This window comes from Oncorhynchus tshawytscha, linkage group LG07, assembly GCF_018296145.1.
Source record: "Oncorhynchus tshawytscha isolate Ot180627B linkage group LG07, Otsh_v2.0, whole genome shotgun sequence".
NCBI classification, from domain to species: domain Eukaryota; kingdom Metazoa; phylum Chordata; class Actinopteri; order Salmoniformes; family Salmonidae; genus Oncorhynchus; species Oncorhynchus tshawytscha.
Window position 1 is genome coordinate 12,028,922 of NC_056435.1, and position 13,433 is coordinate 12,042,354.

The following is a 13,433-nucleotide window of genomic DNA, read 5'->3' on the forward strand; positions in this document are numbered from 1 at the left end:
ATACCAAGACAACTGGCTAAATGTGTACCCTCTCGGACAGATGTTTTGTCACAAGTCTGAACATCACAAAGCTGTTCTTTCTGATTTGAGGTTGGAGAAGAAGGGGTAAATAAAGGCCTAGCACCCACAGGAGACAAACACGCTCTCTGTGTGGTTACGATTGAGCTCCTCTGGCCATGCTGATTGGTCTACAATGACTGACATGACAGTTGATGCCATGAACCTGAAATTTTCAGACCAACCATGTGCTTGCCTGAAAATTCTCCATGGTCCTTTGTGAAAGGCACATTTGTTTTTGTAGAAGGAATAATTGTCGTTGAATCATGCCAGAGCTGTAGGCGATCAGTCGAATTTGAACGGTTGGAATACTGCAGCTGTCCATATCAATGCAGCCTATATTCTGATTATTCTGGTTATTTAAAAATGTGTTCCAAAAGGTTTCTTTGGCTGTCCCTATAGGAGAACCCTTTTTGGTTCCAGGTAAAAACCCTCTGTGAAAAGGGTTCTACCTGGAACCCAAAAGGGTTCTACATAGAACCAAAAAGAGTTCTCCAAAGGGTTATCCTATGGGGACAGCCAAATAACCCTTTTAGGTTCTAGATAACACCTATTTTTCTAGGAGTGTAGAGGAGACCATGGGCGTCAATGGTTTCACTGGTGTAAGTACAATATTACAAGGCTGATAAGATAATGTTTTCAATGTTGTTTTGATGTTAACATTCAACAGCTTATAGGCCGTTTCTACAGTTACCACTGTACACTCTTAGAAAAAAAGGTGCTATCTAGAACCTAAAGGGTTTTTTGGCTGTCCCCATAGGAGAACCCTTTGAAGAACCCTTTTTGATTCCAGGTAGAACCCTTTTGGGTTCCATGTAAAAACCCTTTCCACAGAGAGTTCTACATGGAACCAAAAAGGCTTCCACCTGGAACCAAAAAGGGTTATCCTATGGGGACAGCTGAAGAACCCTTTTGGAAACCTTCTTTCTAAGTGTGTACTTGCTTATAGCCATAAGGCTGTAATGGTATTCCAAACATGCCTTGCAAAGCAATCAGTAAAACCCAGGAAGTCATGGAAAATCAAGTTGTAATTTGGTTACTTGAAAATAGATTGCATGGGCCCCTCTCTTTCTCTCAGTCTCTCTGTGTGTGTGTGTGTGTGTGTGTGTGTGTGTGTGTGTGTGTGTGTGTGTGTGTGTGTGTGTGTGTGTGTGTGTGTGTGTGTGTGTGTGTGTGTGTGTGTGTGTGTGTGTGTGTGTGTGTGTGTGTGTGTGTGTGTGTGTGTGTGTGTGTGTGTGTGTGTGTGTGTGTGTGTGTGTGTGTGTGTACTCCTGTGTGGGTCTATGTATGGTTTTTGGGGGAGCAGAGACAAAATGGGAGTTAGTGGCCAATGTAGAATTGCCATTGTGTTCTAATACAATCTGACTTCCCCTCCTGACCTGAGATATTCCTCTCTCTAGAATAGATTACCAGGCAGGCAAACCGAGGGCATTGTGGGCTGAGAGAGAGAGGAAGCCAAAGGAGGAGAGGAGGAGGAGGAAGGGAGGAGGCTATTGGAGGGCTGCCGGGTGCTGGGTATGGTAGGAAGGACAGGCCACAAGTGATGTCTGGTATTTCTTCCACTGCCACCATGCTTAAGGCTGCATTTCTGCCCGTGTTCTGTCTAGTAGTCTCCTACATTACAGACAGCTGCTCTAGCTCATCAGCCTGAGGTCTGTGCCCTCATCTACTCCGTCCGTCCTCGAAGTCTGCATCACCAGTCCCTCTACCCTGATCTCTGCCAAGGAATGAAAAAAGGGAAAGAGAGGGAAATAGTCATTATAGTTGACGAAAACATTTCAGTTTTCTTAAAGTTGAAAGATTCTGTTTTCTTCCGCTGATCATTGACAGATAGTGGATTTGATCCCTCAACACATCAAGCCAACTGGTGATAGACTCAATTTTCTGCCTCAGGGGAGAGAGATAAACAGCTTTCTGTTTGGACTCTAGAAGAGAGACTCGACATTGGGGGACAAACCCAGTCATCTTTAGCCAGAACACTGAAAGAGACTAAGTTTTCTGCTTTACCCTGACAGACACAACTTTCTGTGTCAAGACAAGACATGACGAGGAGTCTTCTGTCTGAACAGAGACACACAGCCTAGAAAGAGAGACAAAAACTTGGATTTCACCCTCTCAGGGACAGCATTTTGCCTTAATACTGAAACGGAGACTACGACTGCTCTACTACAATATTCCTGAGCCCTAATATTGAGAGTCCTTCACTTTTCTTCCCTGTCACCTGAGCACTGAGAAAACCTTTCTGCATTTTCATTTTTAACAGAAAAGGAACCCGCCTGGTATAAGCAGCTGCATCTCAGGTAGAGTAACTCTGTGTGTGTGTGTGTGTGTGTGTGTGTGTGTGTGTGTGTGTGAGAGAGAGAGTCAGTCAGTCAGTCAGTCATGAAAAAGTACCCAATTGTCATACTTGAGTAAAAGTAAAGATACCTTAATAGAAAATTACTCAAGTAAAAGTGAAATTCACTCAGTAGAATACTACTTGAGTAAAAGTCTAAGAGTATTGGGTTTAAATATACTTAAGTATCAAAAGTAAATGTAATTGCTAAAATATACTTAATTATCAAAAGTAAAAGTACAAAATATTTTTATTCCTTATATTAAGCAAACCAGACAGCACCATTTTCTTGTTTTTTAAATATAAATATAGCCAGGGGCACACTCAAACACTTATACATCATTTACAAATGAAGTATTTGTGTTTAGTGAGTCCGCTAGATCAGAGGAAAAAGGGATGACCGGGGATGTTCTCTTGATACGTGTGTGAATTGGACCCTTGTCCTGTCTTGCTAAGCATTCAAAATGTAACAAGTGCTTTTGAGTGTGAAGTACACAAAATACATGATTTTCTTTAGGAATGTAGTGAAGTGAAAGTAAAAGTTGTCAAAAAATATAAATAGTACAGTACAGATAACCCAAAAAATGTACTTAATTAGTACTTTAAAGTATTTTTACTTAAGTACTTTACACCACTGGTGCGTGCATGTACTGTATGTGTGGATGCATGTGTCTGTGCATGCCATGGACAATGCATACAACTTTACATGAGCAGTTTCTAAGCCAGCATAGATCTGCAGCATCTGCTGTGACGTTGAACGATTAAGCCTTGTTTTGTTAGTACTGAAATATTATCCGACCTGCCAGATGAATTTGAGATCTAAAGTTGACTCTTTCAGACCAAGGGATTGCAGCCTAAACATATAAAAGCAGTTTATGGTCAACTGCTCTGGCGTTGCCTCCAAAGACAAAAACCCTCCTTGTCTTTTAGACTTCTCGTTTGTGCTGCTGGTGATCATGCTAGCAGCACCGAGCAGATTCGGATGATAAACCAGAGAGCACATGCAAGATAAGTGACGTGAAATCGAGCCCGAAAATAAAACAAACATGACATAAAGGAAGGAAAAGAGCGGCAAGCCAAACAATATAGAGAGCAGGAGAAAGTCAAAATAGGGAAGTCATACTTTCTCAGAGCTTGAACTATTGTTATTAATAATGGGTGGAGGCTTATCCTGATGTAATATCTTAATATTACATTGTCCTGTGACCTTGAGGCGAAATGTGGCCAACAGTATTAAATGGGCTTCGAGTGACATGAAAGGATGGTGTTGGAGCTGAAAGGGAAGGACATGATGTCAACTCTAAGACATCCACAGTTAGATGGTGCCGACGCCTTTACACACACACAACATATACCTTTCTCATTAACCTTTCGTAGGAGCAGTTGACTTTAGGCACTTAAATAAGTCGCTTGATAAATAATTAAGCTTCGAATGACTAGTGGCAATTATTCAGTCAAAGCTAATTCTCCAAATCGTTTAAAGATATAGGGCTATGCTCTGTGAAATTGAAAAATGGTGTAATGGTTTTCCTCCTCTTCGTCTGAAGAGGAGAGGCGAGAAGGATCGGAGGATCAATATGCGGCGTGGTAAGTGTCCATATCGTTTTTAATAACAAAAACCCTGAACACTATGAAATACAAAAACAATAAACGAATATGTGAAATGACAAAACCGAAACAGTACCGTGTGGTGAAACACACAGACACGGAAACAAACACCCACAAACAAACAGTGAAACCCAGGCTACCTAAGTATGATTCTCAATCAGAGACAACTAATGACACCTGCCTCTGATTGAGAACCATACTAGGCCGAAACATAGAAATCCCAAAATCATAGAAAAACAAACATAGACTACCCACCCCAATTCACACCCTGACCATACTAAATAACGACAAAACAAAGGAAATAAAGGTCAGAACGTGACAAATGGTCTCAAGTAGTCTCTTAAAAGTAAATAAGTAAAAGGGACTGAACGATTCAGGAGGAGTCCATTACCCTCATTGGCCAGACTTCTAAAAGTAAAGTAAAGTGTGGAATTGCGTATAGACTATAAGGATAGGCTAAAGATGATCCAAACGTCCAAACCCTTTAGTCTGTAGCTCCCAGGTGGCAATAACTGGGAGTAAATGGTGTGTGTGTGTACCACAACATAACATATCAAAGTCATGGCTGCTTTACTCTGCAATTACAGCACCTCTACGGAAGGCTATCATTCAGGTACCAAACTTTAGTAAACCCTGCTGGAGAGAGAGTTCACCTTTTTGACGTTTTATCTTATTTTCTGCTTTCAAATGTGAACTATCCCTGATGGGAATATTTTTCATTTGTGACTAACTGGTCTGTATGAAGATTGATTATGTTAATAATAACTTTTTTATGAGCAGTGTGGGAAGGCAGAGGCCTTCCCTATTTCAAATGAGTCAGGGAGCTAAGAGTCAAGTCTGCTAGGAAAACGTGAGTCCAAATCATCTATCTTGCTGTGACTGACCTAGAGGGACCATACTGTATGTGTGCATTGACCTCCAGGAATGTGGAAATAGTGTTTGGTGTGGAGTGTACAGCAATCAAGACACATTGTGTAGATCTAGACGACATGGGTGTGCGAATGATTTAATTAAAAATATATAATATATATATTTAACCTTTATTTAACTAGGCAAGTTAAGAACACATTCTTATTTACAATGACTGCCTAGGAACAGAAAGGAGCATAAGAGCGAGAACAAGAATGATAAGGGAGTCAAGGAGCTTTGGGACTATCATTATTTGGTTAACACAGACACGAGACAAAACGTAGAATAAAGGATTTCCTTATATCACAGAACAGAAAGAACCACACTGTCCTCTCCTATCAGGTGTCCCAGAGTGTTTTCAAGGTATTTACCCCCGGTATTTACCCCCTTCTCTCTCCGTTCAACAGCTGCCCTCAGTGTCACCAGCACAGAAACTTAATTACCACAAGGGACATTCCCATTTAAGTCAATGTTCTGTGTAGCCATGAGTGTGAAATTGCCGTGGACTGACGGGCTTTGTCCATTCTAGTTTTCCTATTTATATGGACTTCAGACAAGCACCAAGCACTGTAAAGCGAGCATCATTGTTCTCCTTTCCGAGGTTAACAACAGCAGGAGCAGGACGGAAGGGCAGAGGGAGCACCTTCTTCCTCCCTAAAGTACCCCCAGCTGCCAAGACCCCAGTCAGGTACATTGTCCTGGTGCTGATCTAAGTAAGACGGGGCCTGCAAAGTGCCAACAAGCACTGAGGAAAACCATAATGAGCTGGTCTGGGGTATTTATTTTTAACACTGACAGCAGGACTGCTTGGCCTGCTGGGTGTGAGAAAAAACGATGGAAGAGTTTTTTTCTCAAAGCGCAGAGAGACTGGTTTTCTTGAGTACGGCGATTTCCTTTTAAGTGCCGTGGCAGTAGGAAATCATATTGTTTGACATTGCTTCCTCGACTGCCTAGGGGGGAGACAGGATGGCGACCAAGACTCCTCAGACAGAAATGCAAAGGGAGGTGAGTTTCTATGGGAAGTGAGTCGGTCTCAATGACTGTTGTCAAAATGTGCACCAGCAGTAAAAAACATTCCAGGTTATTTTGCCATGTTTGAATAACCGTTTCTATACACCAATATGGGCCAGTATTATTTCTATTATGTCTTACAAAAAAAACAACTTTCCACTCAGCCATAGTTCCCATAACTTGCCTGAGGTCACTGTCATGTGGCCACTAGAGCTTAAATCGTCCTCACACACAAGCTACTGGTCCGCTGTAGATGAAGAAGGGAAACCCTATTGCCCCACTTACCCTCTTCCTCAGACACACAAACATGTGCATGCACGCACGCACGCACGCGCACGCGCACACACACACACACACACACACACACACACACACACACACACACACACACACACACACACACACACACACACACACACACACACACACACACACACACACACACACACACACACACACACACACACACACACACACACACTGTCTAATCAACACCCTCACTTGAGCTTAAAGAGCACTGATGCTGCAACTCCATACTTTCCATTGGTCCTGCCCTTCAGGAGAAGTGAGGGAGAAAGAGGGGGGAAATGCGACAACGTTACAGTAACACACCGTCTCGTCTAGAGAGAAAGACTGAGGATCTACACAGTCTGAAGTAAATACAACCTTCAGTGCCAGATGGATTTTAGTCGAAGGAAGGTTTAATGTCTCTGCTGGTAAGACTGAACACAACTTCTTAGGAGTGAACACAACCTTAACTTAAACCACTTAGTCTGTACAACGGTAATTATCATACTGCATAGTTTGTCAAACATCAAGTTTGCATAGCTGTCTTTTTACATATGCTATTGAGTTGAATAAAGGTTTTCACTGTGTGTCTACTGTATGAAACGAAGTACTATGAAACATTGTTCAATAGACACTACTTAGTTTATCCTTTGTTTGAGTGTGAGTGGGGGGAGTCTGGAGTACACACTACTGTACTGTCTGTGCTCATGGAGGCGATGTGGAATCGCCAGCTAGTGAGCTGTGTGTGCTAGTAGTGTTCAACTGTTTCCTTTGCTCTGCAAGGGCCAAGGCTTTGGTACCGGGGCAGGTAACGCTGCTAGTTCGAGTGCAGATGTATATGCGCAAAGAGAAGAGCTGAGAGTAGAGTTCATGGGGTGATGAAATGGTAAAGCTCCGGTGTTCATAAGTTAGACCTAAACAACCACCAAGAAGAACAAGACTTTCCTAGACTAGAAATAATATAGTTCTTTACTGTATATTGTCATATGACCATATGACGTCTGTTATTGGAAATTGCTTTTGAGGGAACGGGTCCTTTGGAAATGTCTTGACTCAGTTCTGAGATTCATTTCTATCAACAGAAACAAAGTGCATTGATTTATTCGTTCTTAGCTCTTTATACATGTTTTACATCTTACCAGTCACCACTTCCTTATTATACCCTGTTTGTTGTCAATGTGTCAAGAAACATGCACCACCAATCTCTGGCCAAAGGAAATGTAAATCAGTATGTCTCACTCTTTCCCAGGCTAAGTAATGCAAAGATAAGCCCCGTGACATGTTTATTTCTGTGTTTCTGTTGACTTTAGACTTCCTTAAAACTGACATCCGATTTCCCAGATTGCTGAGCCAGGCAGGCAGGGCTGTGGGAACATACTTGGCTCAAACTAGGTCAGTCTACTGAGCCCACTGTGGCCACGCAGGGAGAAAAGTCTATTAATATACCCACTCCACAGCCCCAAACACATCGCCTGGTACAGTACAGCACAGCTCAGTACGGTACAGTACAGCATTACTCGGTACAGTACAGTAAGGTACTGTACAGAGCAGAGCAGCTCAGCACAGCACAGAATACTTTGGTGTAATGAAGAGAAACTTGGAAACCAGTCAAATAATAACACAAGTCAACACTGCATGACACAAGTGAATTAAGTCACAAAGTGTGACAAGCCATGACACAGAATAATCAAACATCCTGAAAAAAAGAAACACAAATAAAATATCCCACAGAACAACAACAGCACTTTCATTTAATGCAGAAATGTAATTCATTTATCTATAAGCGCAGTAGATCGTAGTTAACGCGGTCCCAGATCTGTTTGTAATGTCTTGCCAACTCCTACCCTCAATGGCATCCCAGTGACCATCGGCGTTGGAATGACAACGCAAACAGATCTGGGACCAGGCTAGATGGTAGTTATAGATGGTGACTGACTGTTCCCTGACTGCTCTACTCTCTCCCAGGCCGTTCCAGAGGTGTGGTGTGTGACGGGTGATGGCCGACTGGAGTCTCCTGGGCAACTTCTTGGAAGAGGTGCAGGAGCACTCGACGTCTGTGGGCAAGGTATGGCTCACCATCCTCTTCATCTTCCGTATTCTGGTCTTGGGCACGGCTGCCGAGTCGTCGTGGGGCGACGAGCAGGAGGACTTCACCTGCGACACGGAGCAGCCCGGTTGCGAGAACGTTTGTTACGACACGGCCTTCCCCATCGCCCACATTCGCTACTGGGTGCTGCAGATTGTCTTCGTGTCCACGCCGTCGCTCATCTACATGGGCCACGCCATGCACACGGTGCGCATGGAGGAGAAACGCCGGCGCAAGGAGCAGGAGGACCAGGGGGGAGGTGACGGGGAGGAAGGAGGAGGGGAAGGCGGAGAGGAGAAGCATTATCTGGAGCACGGGGAAGAGAAGGGGGGAGAGTGCGGGAAGGAGGGCAGCGGCATAGGGAGGGTGCGTCTGCGCGGGGCGCTGCTGCAGACTTACGTGTTGAGCATCCTGATCCGGACGCTAATGGAGGTGGTCTTCATCGTGGTGCAATACATCCTCTACGGGGTCTTCCTCAATGCCCTGTACGTGTGCCACAGCCGGCCCTGTCCACACCCGGTTAACTGTTACGTCTCGCGGCCCACGGAGAAGAATGTGTTCATCGTGTTCATGCTGGCCGTGTCGGGCGTGTCGCTGTTTCTCAGCGCCGTGGAGCTCTACCACCTGGCCTTTAAGCAGTGTCAGAGGTTTCTGAGGAGGAAACGACAACAGCAGCAACAACAGCAGCAACAGCTGCTACAAGGACGCACGCCTTCAAGTGCTACGGTCATCACTGCTGAACCTGACAGCCCACCCCGTCCATCCATGCCCTGCACCCCACCCCCAGACTTCAGCCAGTGTGTTAGCTCTTCCCCTCACACACACCCCATGCACTCCCAATCCCACCCCCATCCTAGCTGCCCCCCCTTCAACAACCGGCTGGCCCACCAGCAGAACTCAGTCAACATGGCCACTGAGCGCCACCGTGTTGTCCACAATGACCTTGAAACGGAAGACTTCCTGCACGTGACCTATGAGGGGCATGCCGACACGCCCAACGCCTGCACCCCGCCCCCTTCGCTGCTCCAAAACGGCTTCCAAAATGGTTTCCTGAAGGACAAGAGGCGTCTGAGCAAGATCAGCGGCTCCAGTAGCCGTGTGCGACCCGATGACTTGGCTGTATAGCTCCAATTCCCAACACACACACTGTCCCTGGATCGTTTCAAACACACACACACAAGACTGGGATGACTATTACTCATCTGTTGTGGGGGACTAATTTGAACACTGCATGGCACAAGTCAACGAAGTCACAAAGTATCACAAGTCATGAAACGGAATACTCGAACTAATCAAACAGCTGTAGAGGGGTTAGTGCCTTCATATTTAGCCCTCAGGACTAATCCACTAATGTGACTGTCTGAGACCTCGGTCTGACTGCGTCCTAAATGGCTCCCTATTGCCTGTGTAGCGCACTACTTTAAACCAGGGCACATATTGCTTTGGTCAAAAGTAGTGCACTATATAGGGGAATAAGGTGCCATTTGAGACAGAGACATTGACTCTGACTGCTGTCGCGGAGTCTCTCCCTGAGAGACAGGGGGGCCTTGTGCCAGACCTGAGAATGAGTGGGTCACTGCCACACTATCAGCTTTGTGACACTGACTGGCTGCTGGGGACAGCTAAGTGGGACAGATGAGAGCCAGTCTCACTCAGAGAGAGAGAGAGAGATATGTGAAGGACGGCTGCCTGTCAATGACCCACAAACGTACGCTTAGACGAACGCTCTGCGTGTGTAAGCTTGCTCTCTCTCATGCATGCACACGAACACATACACACACACACACACTTTACATTTACAGAGGCACGCAGACACTTTCGTTGGCATACAACACAAACACGCAGACACACCATGTGAATCCTGATGTTGTCATCACTTCCCACAGAGATCAAATAGGACCTACAGGGATGACCCATGGGATAAATAAAAAAAAGGTGTGTACTTTGTATGGTTAAAGAGAGACAGACAAAACTACAACCTATTCTGATAAGGGCTTTATTTCTGTGGAGCCATCATCGGTTAAAGCAGACATCCCAAGCTTCCCAGGGTGTGGGGGGGACATAGTTCATAGTGCATAGTTTAGATACCCTGACTCACCTGGTGTCCCGTTTCCCAAAACCATCTTAAGGCTAAATTCATTGTTGGAACCTTCATTGGAGCATCATTATATCTCAGAGCTGTTTCCCGAAACCATCGTCATCAACTTTGCAATTGAGAAACGCTCGTAATCTAACGACGGCCTCGGACAACTCCTAGAACAGCGAAGCGCGTCGGATGCTTTTTCCGCCCTCCCTCGTCACTTTATACACATAAATCTCTGCTAAACATTGAATCACATGGTGTATATGTCTCTGTGACGCCGATAACTTCAGAACAAAGTCGACTCGAAATACAAAGGTGTCAATGTGTTTGCAATTGATACAAACAAGCGACAAATGCAAATATGCTTCAAATGAAAACCCAAGATGACTGCATTAAAATATAAACAGTAGGCTGTAGGCCTATTTCAATAATATTGAAATACATTTCACGTTCAATCAATTGAGTTCAATTTTGTTCAGGGGCACAACTTTGGTTTTAGAAGTGGGGGGACATAATAAATATACACTGCTCAAAAAAATAATGGGAACACTTAAACAACACAATGTAACTCCAAGTCAATCACACTTCTGTGAAATCAAACTGTCCACTTAAGGAAGCAACACTGATTGACAATAAATTTCACATGCTGTTGTGCAAATGGAATAGACAACAGGTGGAAATTAAAGGCAATTAGCAAGACACCCCCAATAAAGGAGTGGTTCTGCAGGTGATAACCACAGACCACTTCTCAGTTCCTATGCTTCCTGGCTGATGTTTTGGTCACTTTTGAATGCTGGCGGTGCTTTCACTCTAGTGGTAGCATGAGACGGAGTCTACAACCCACACAAGTGGCTCAGGTAGTGCAGCTAATCCAGGGTGACACATCAATGCGAGCTGTGGCAAGAAGGTTTGCTGTGTCTGTCAGCGTAGTGTCCAGAGCATGGAGGCGCTACCAGGAGACAGGCCAGTACATCAGGGGACGTGGAGGAGGCCGTAGGAGGGCAACAACCCAGCAGCAGGACCGCTACCTCCGCCTTTGTGCAAGGAGGAGCAGGAGGAGCACTGCTCGAGCCCTGCAAAATGATCTCCAGCAGGCCACAAATGTGCATGTGTCTGCTCAAATGGTCAGAAACAGACTCCATGAGGTTGGTATGTGGGCCCGACGTCCACAGGTGGGGGTTCTGCTTACCGTGCAGGACGTTTGGCATTTGCCAGAGAACACCAAGATTGGCAAATTCGCCACTGGCGCCCTGTGCTCTTCACAGATGAAAGCAGGTTCACACTGAGCACGTGACGGACGTGACAGTCTGGAGATGCCGTGGAGAACGTTCTGCTGCCTGCAACATCCTCCAGCATGACCGGTTTGGCGGTGGGTCAGTCATGGTGTGGGGTGGCATGTGCTCGCCAGAGGTAGCCTGACTGCCATTAGGTCCAGAGATGAGATCCTCAGACCCCTTGTGAGACCATATGCTGGTGCGGTTGGCCCTGGGTTCCTCCTAATGCAAGACAATGCTAGACCTCATGTGGCTGGAGTGTCAGCAGTTCCTGCAAGAGGAAGGCATTGATGCTATGGACTGGTCCGCCCGTTCCCCAGACCTGAATCCAATTGAGCACATCTGGGACATCATGTCTCGCTCCATCCACCTACGCCACGTTGCACCACAGACTGTCCAGGAGTTGGCGGATGCTTTAGTCCAGGTCTGGGAGGAGATCCCTCAGGAGACCATCCGCCACCTCATCAGGAGCATGCCCAGGCGTTGTAGGGAGGTCATACAGGCACGTGGAGGCCACACACACTACTGAGCCTCATTTTGACTTTTTTTAAGGACATTACATCGAAGTTCGATCACCCTGTAGTGTGGTTTTCCACTTTAATTTTGAGTGTCACTCCAAATCCAGACCTCCATGGGTTGCTAAATTTGATTTCCATTGATAATTTTTGTGTGATTTTGTTGTCAGCACATTCAAGTATGTAAGGAAAAAAGTATTTAATAAGAATATTTCATTCATTCAGATCTAGGATGTGTTATTTTAGTGTTCCCTTAATTTTTTTGAGCAGTGTATATATATATATTTTTTATCCTGTCAGATAAACACTCCAAACAGCCTACCTGACTGCTCGGATGCATCCGCATGGTCCTAAAGCACACCATTTCCTGTTTTGTATCATATTCCAATGATATGGGGGGTGAATCATATGGGGGGTGAGAGTTGCACCCCTGATTTTGCTACTGTCAGTATTTGTCTCAACATATTCCCTGATGTGTGCGCAATGATGTGCCAAATCGGTGATTTGGTGCATTTTCATTGGGTAAGCATTATTCATAAAAAACTGCCTCAATGGGAGCTGATCCGTTGTCAGTATTGTGAAATAATTATAATGTTAAGGAAATATTTGAATGGAGAAAGCTGATCCGAGTCCAGCGCTCTTATTCTTTAGAGCCTATCAGTATCAATGCTCCAACGACGCACGTTCTCTCTGCGTGGTGTTTTAGCAGACGCATGTTACATCTTCCTTCGGTCGTTGTAGGAAAGATGCATCATTAAAACACTCATGAGCCTAAATTCCATCGCTATCAGAAAACCGAGCAGAGACCTTGACCACGAATCTTGCCAAACGAGTGCCTGTCTATTGTCAAGGAAAGACCGTTTTAGTAAAGCCAGAAAGGAATTCTCTTAATTTTTGGAAAGTCATTGCCTTTCAGAATTAGCTAACAGAAGGGCTGATACATATATATATACATACATATACATACATATATATAAAAAAGCTAGATCCTATTTTTATATATATATATATATATATATATATATATAAAAATATATAAAAATAGGATCTAGCTTTTTTATCTGGCAAAGTATGTGGTCAGAAACTGAAATAGTTTTGCACTGGTTTACAGAATCTGTGTGTATAGTCATTTTTAAATCTCAGATTTACGTTTTGAAATGTTTAACTAAATCTAAATATGAATCAACAAAAAAATGTTGTCTAGCTAATGTTCAACACATCTTTGTTTAATGTGAATTATATTGGGGTGGTGTCATTGCAATCACAT

At 44.5% G+C, this 13,433-nt stretch overlaps 1 protein-coding gene across 4 annotated transcripts; it reads left to right on the forward strand.

Annotated features, from left to right (window-relative positions):
• The first annotated feature begins 1,570 nt into the window (after positions 1-1,570).
• LOC112253984 (gap junction alpha-5 protein) lies at positions 1,571-9,583 on the forward strand. 4 transcript variants are annotated; one of them, XM_024426160.2, is made up of 3 exons: positions 6,390-6,636; positions 7,519-7,600; positions 8,174-9,583. In XM_024426160.2, the coding sequence occupies exon 3, from the start codon at positions 8,205-8,207 to the stop codon at positions 9,417-9,419; it is 1,215 nt and encodes a 404-aa protein (XP_024281928.1). In that variant the 5' UTR covers positions 6,390-6,636; positions 7,519-7,600; positions 8,174-8,204; the 3' UTR covers positions 9,420-9,583. The 4 variants fall into 4 exon arrangements, with proteins under 4 accessions (XP_024281925.1, XP_024281929.1, XP_024281928.1 ...); XM_024426157.2 differs by lacking the exons at positions 6,390-6,636; positions 7,519-7,600 and adding an exon at positions 1,571-2,357; XM_024426161.2 differs by lacking the exons at positions 6,390-6,636; positions 7,519-7,600 and adding an exon at positions 4,869-5,914.
• Positions 9,584-13,433: the final 3,850 nt, after the last annotated feature.

Excerpts from the sequence above, each read along its gene's own strand:
- LOC112253984 (XM_024426157.2), top strand. The coding sequence starts at position 8,205 with ATGGCCGACTGGAGTCTCCTGGGCAACTTCTTGGAAGAGGTGCAGGAG.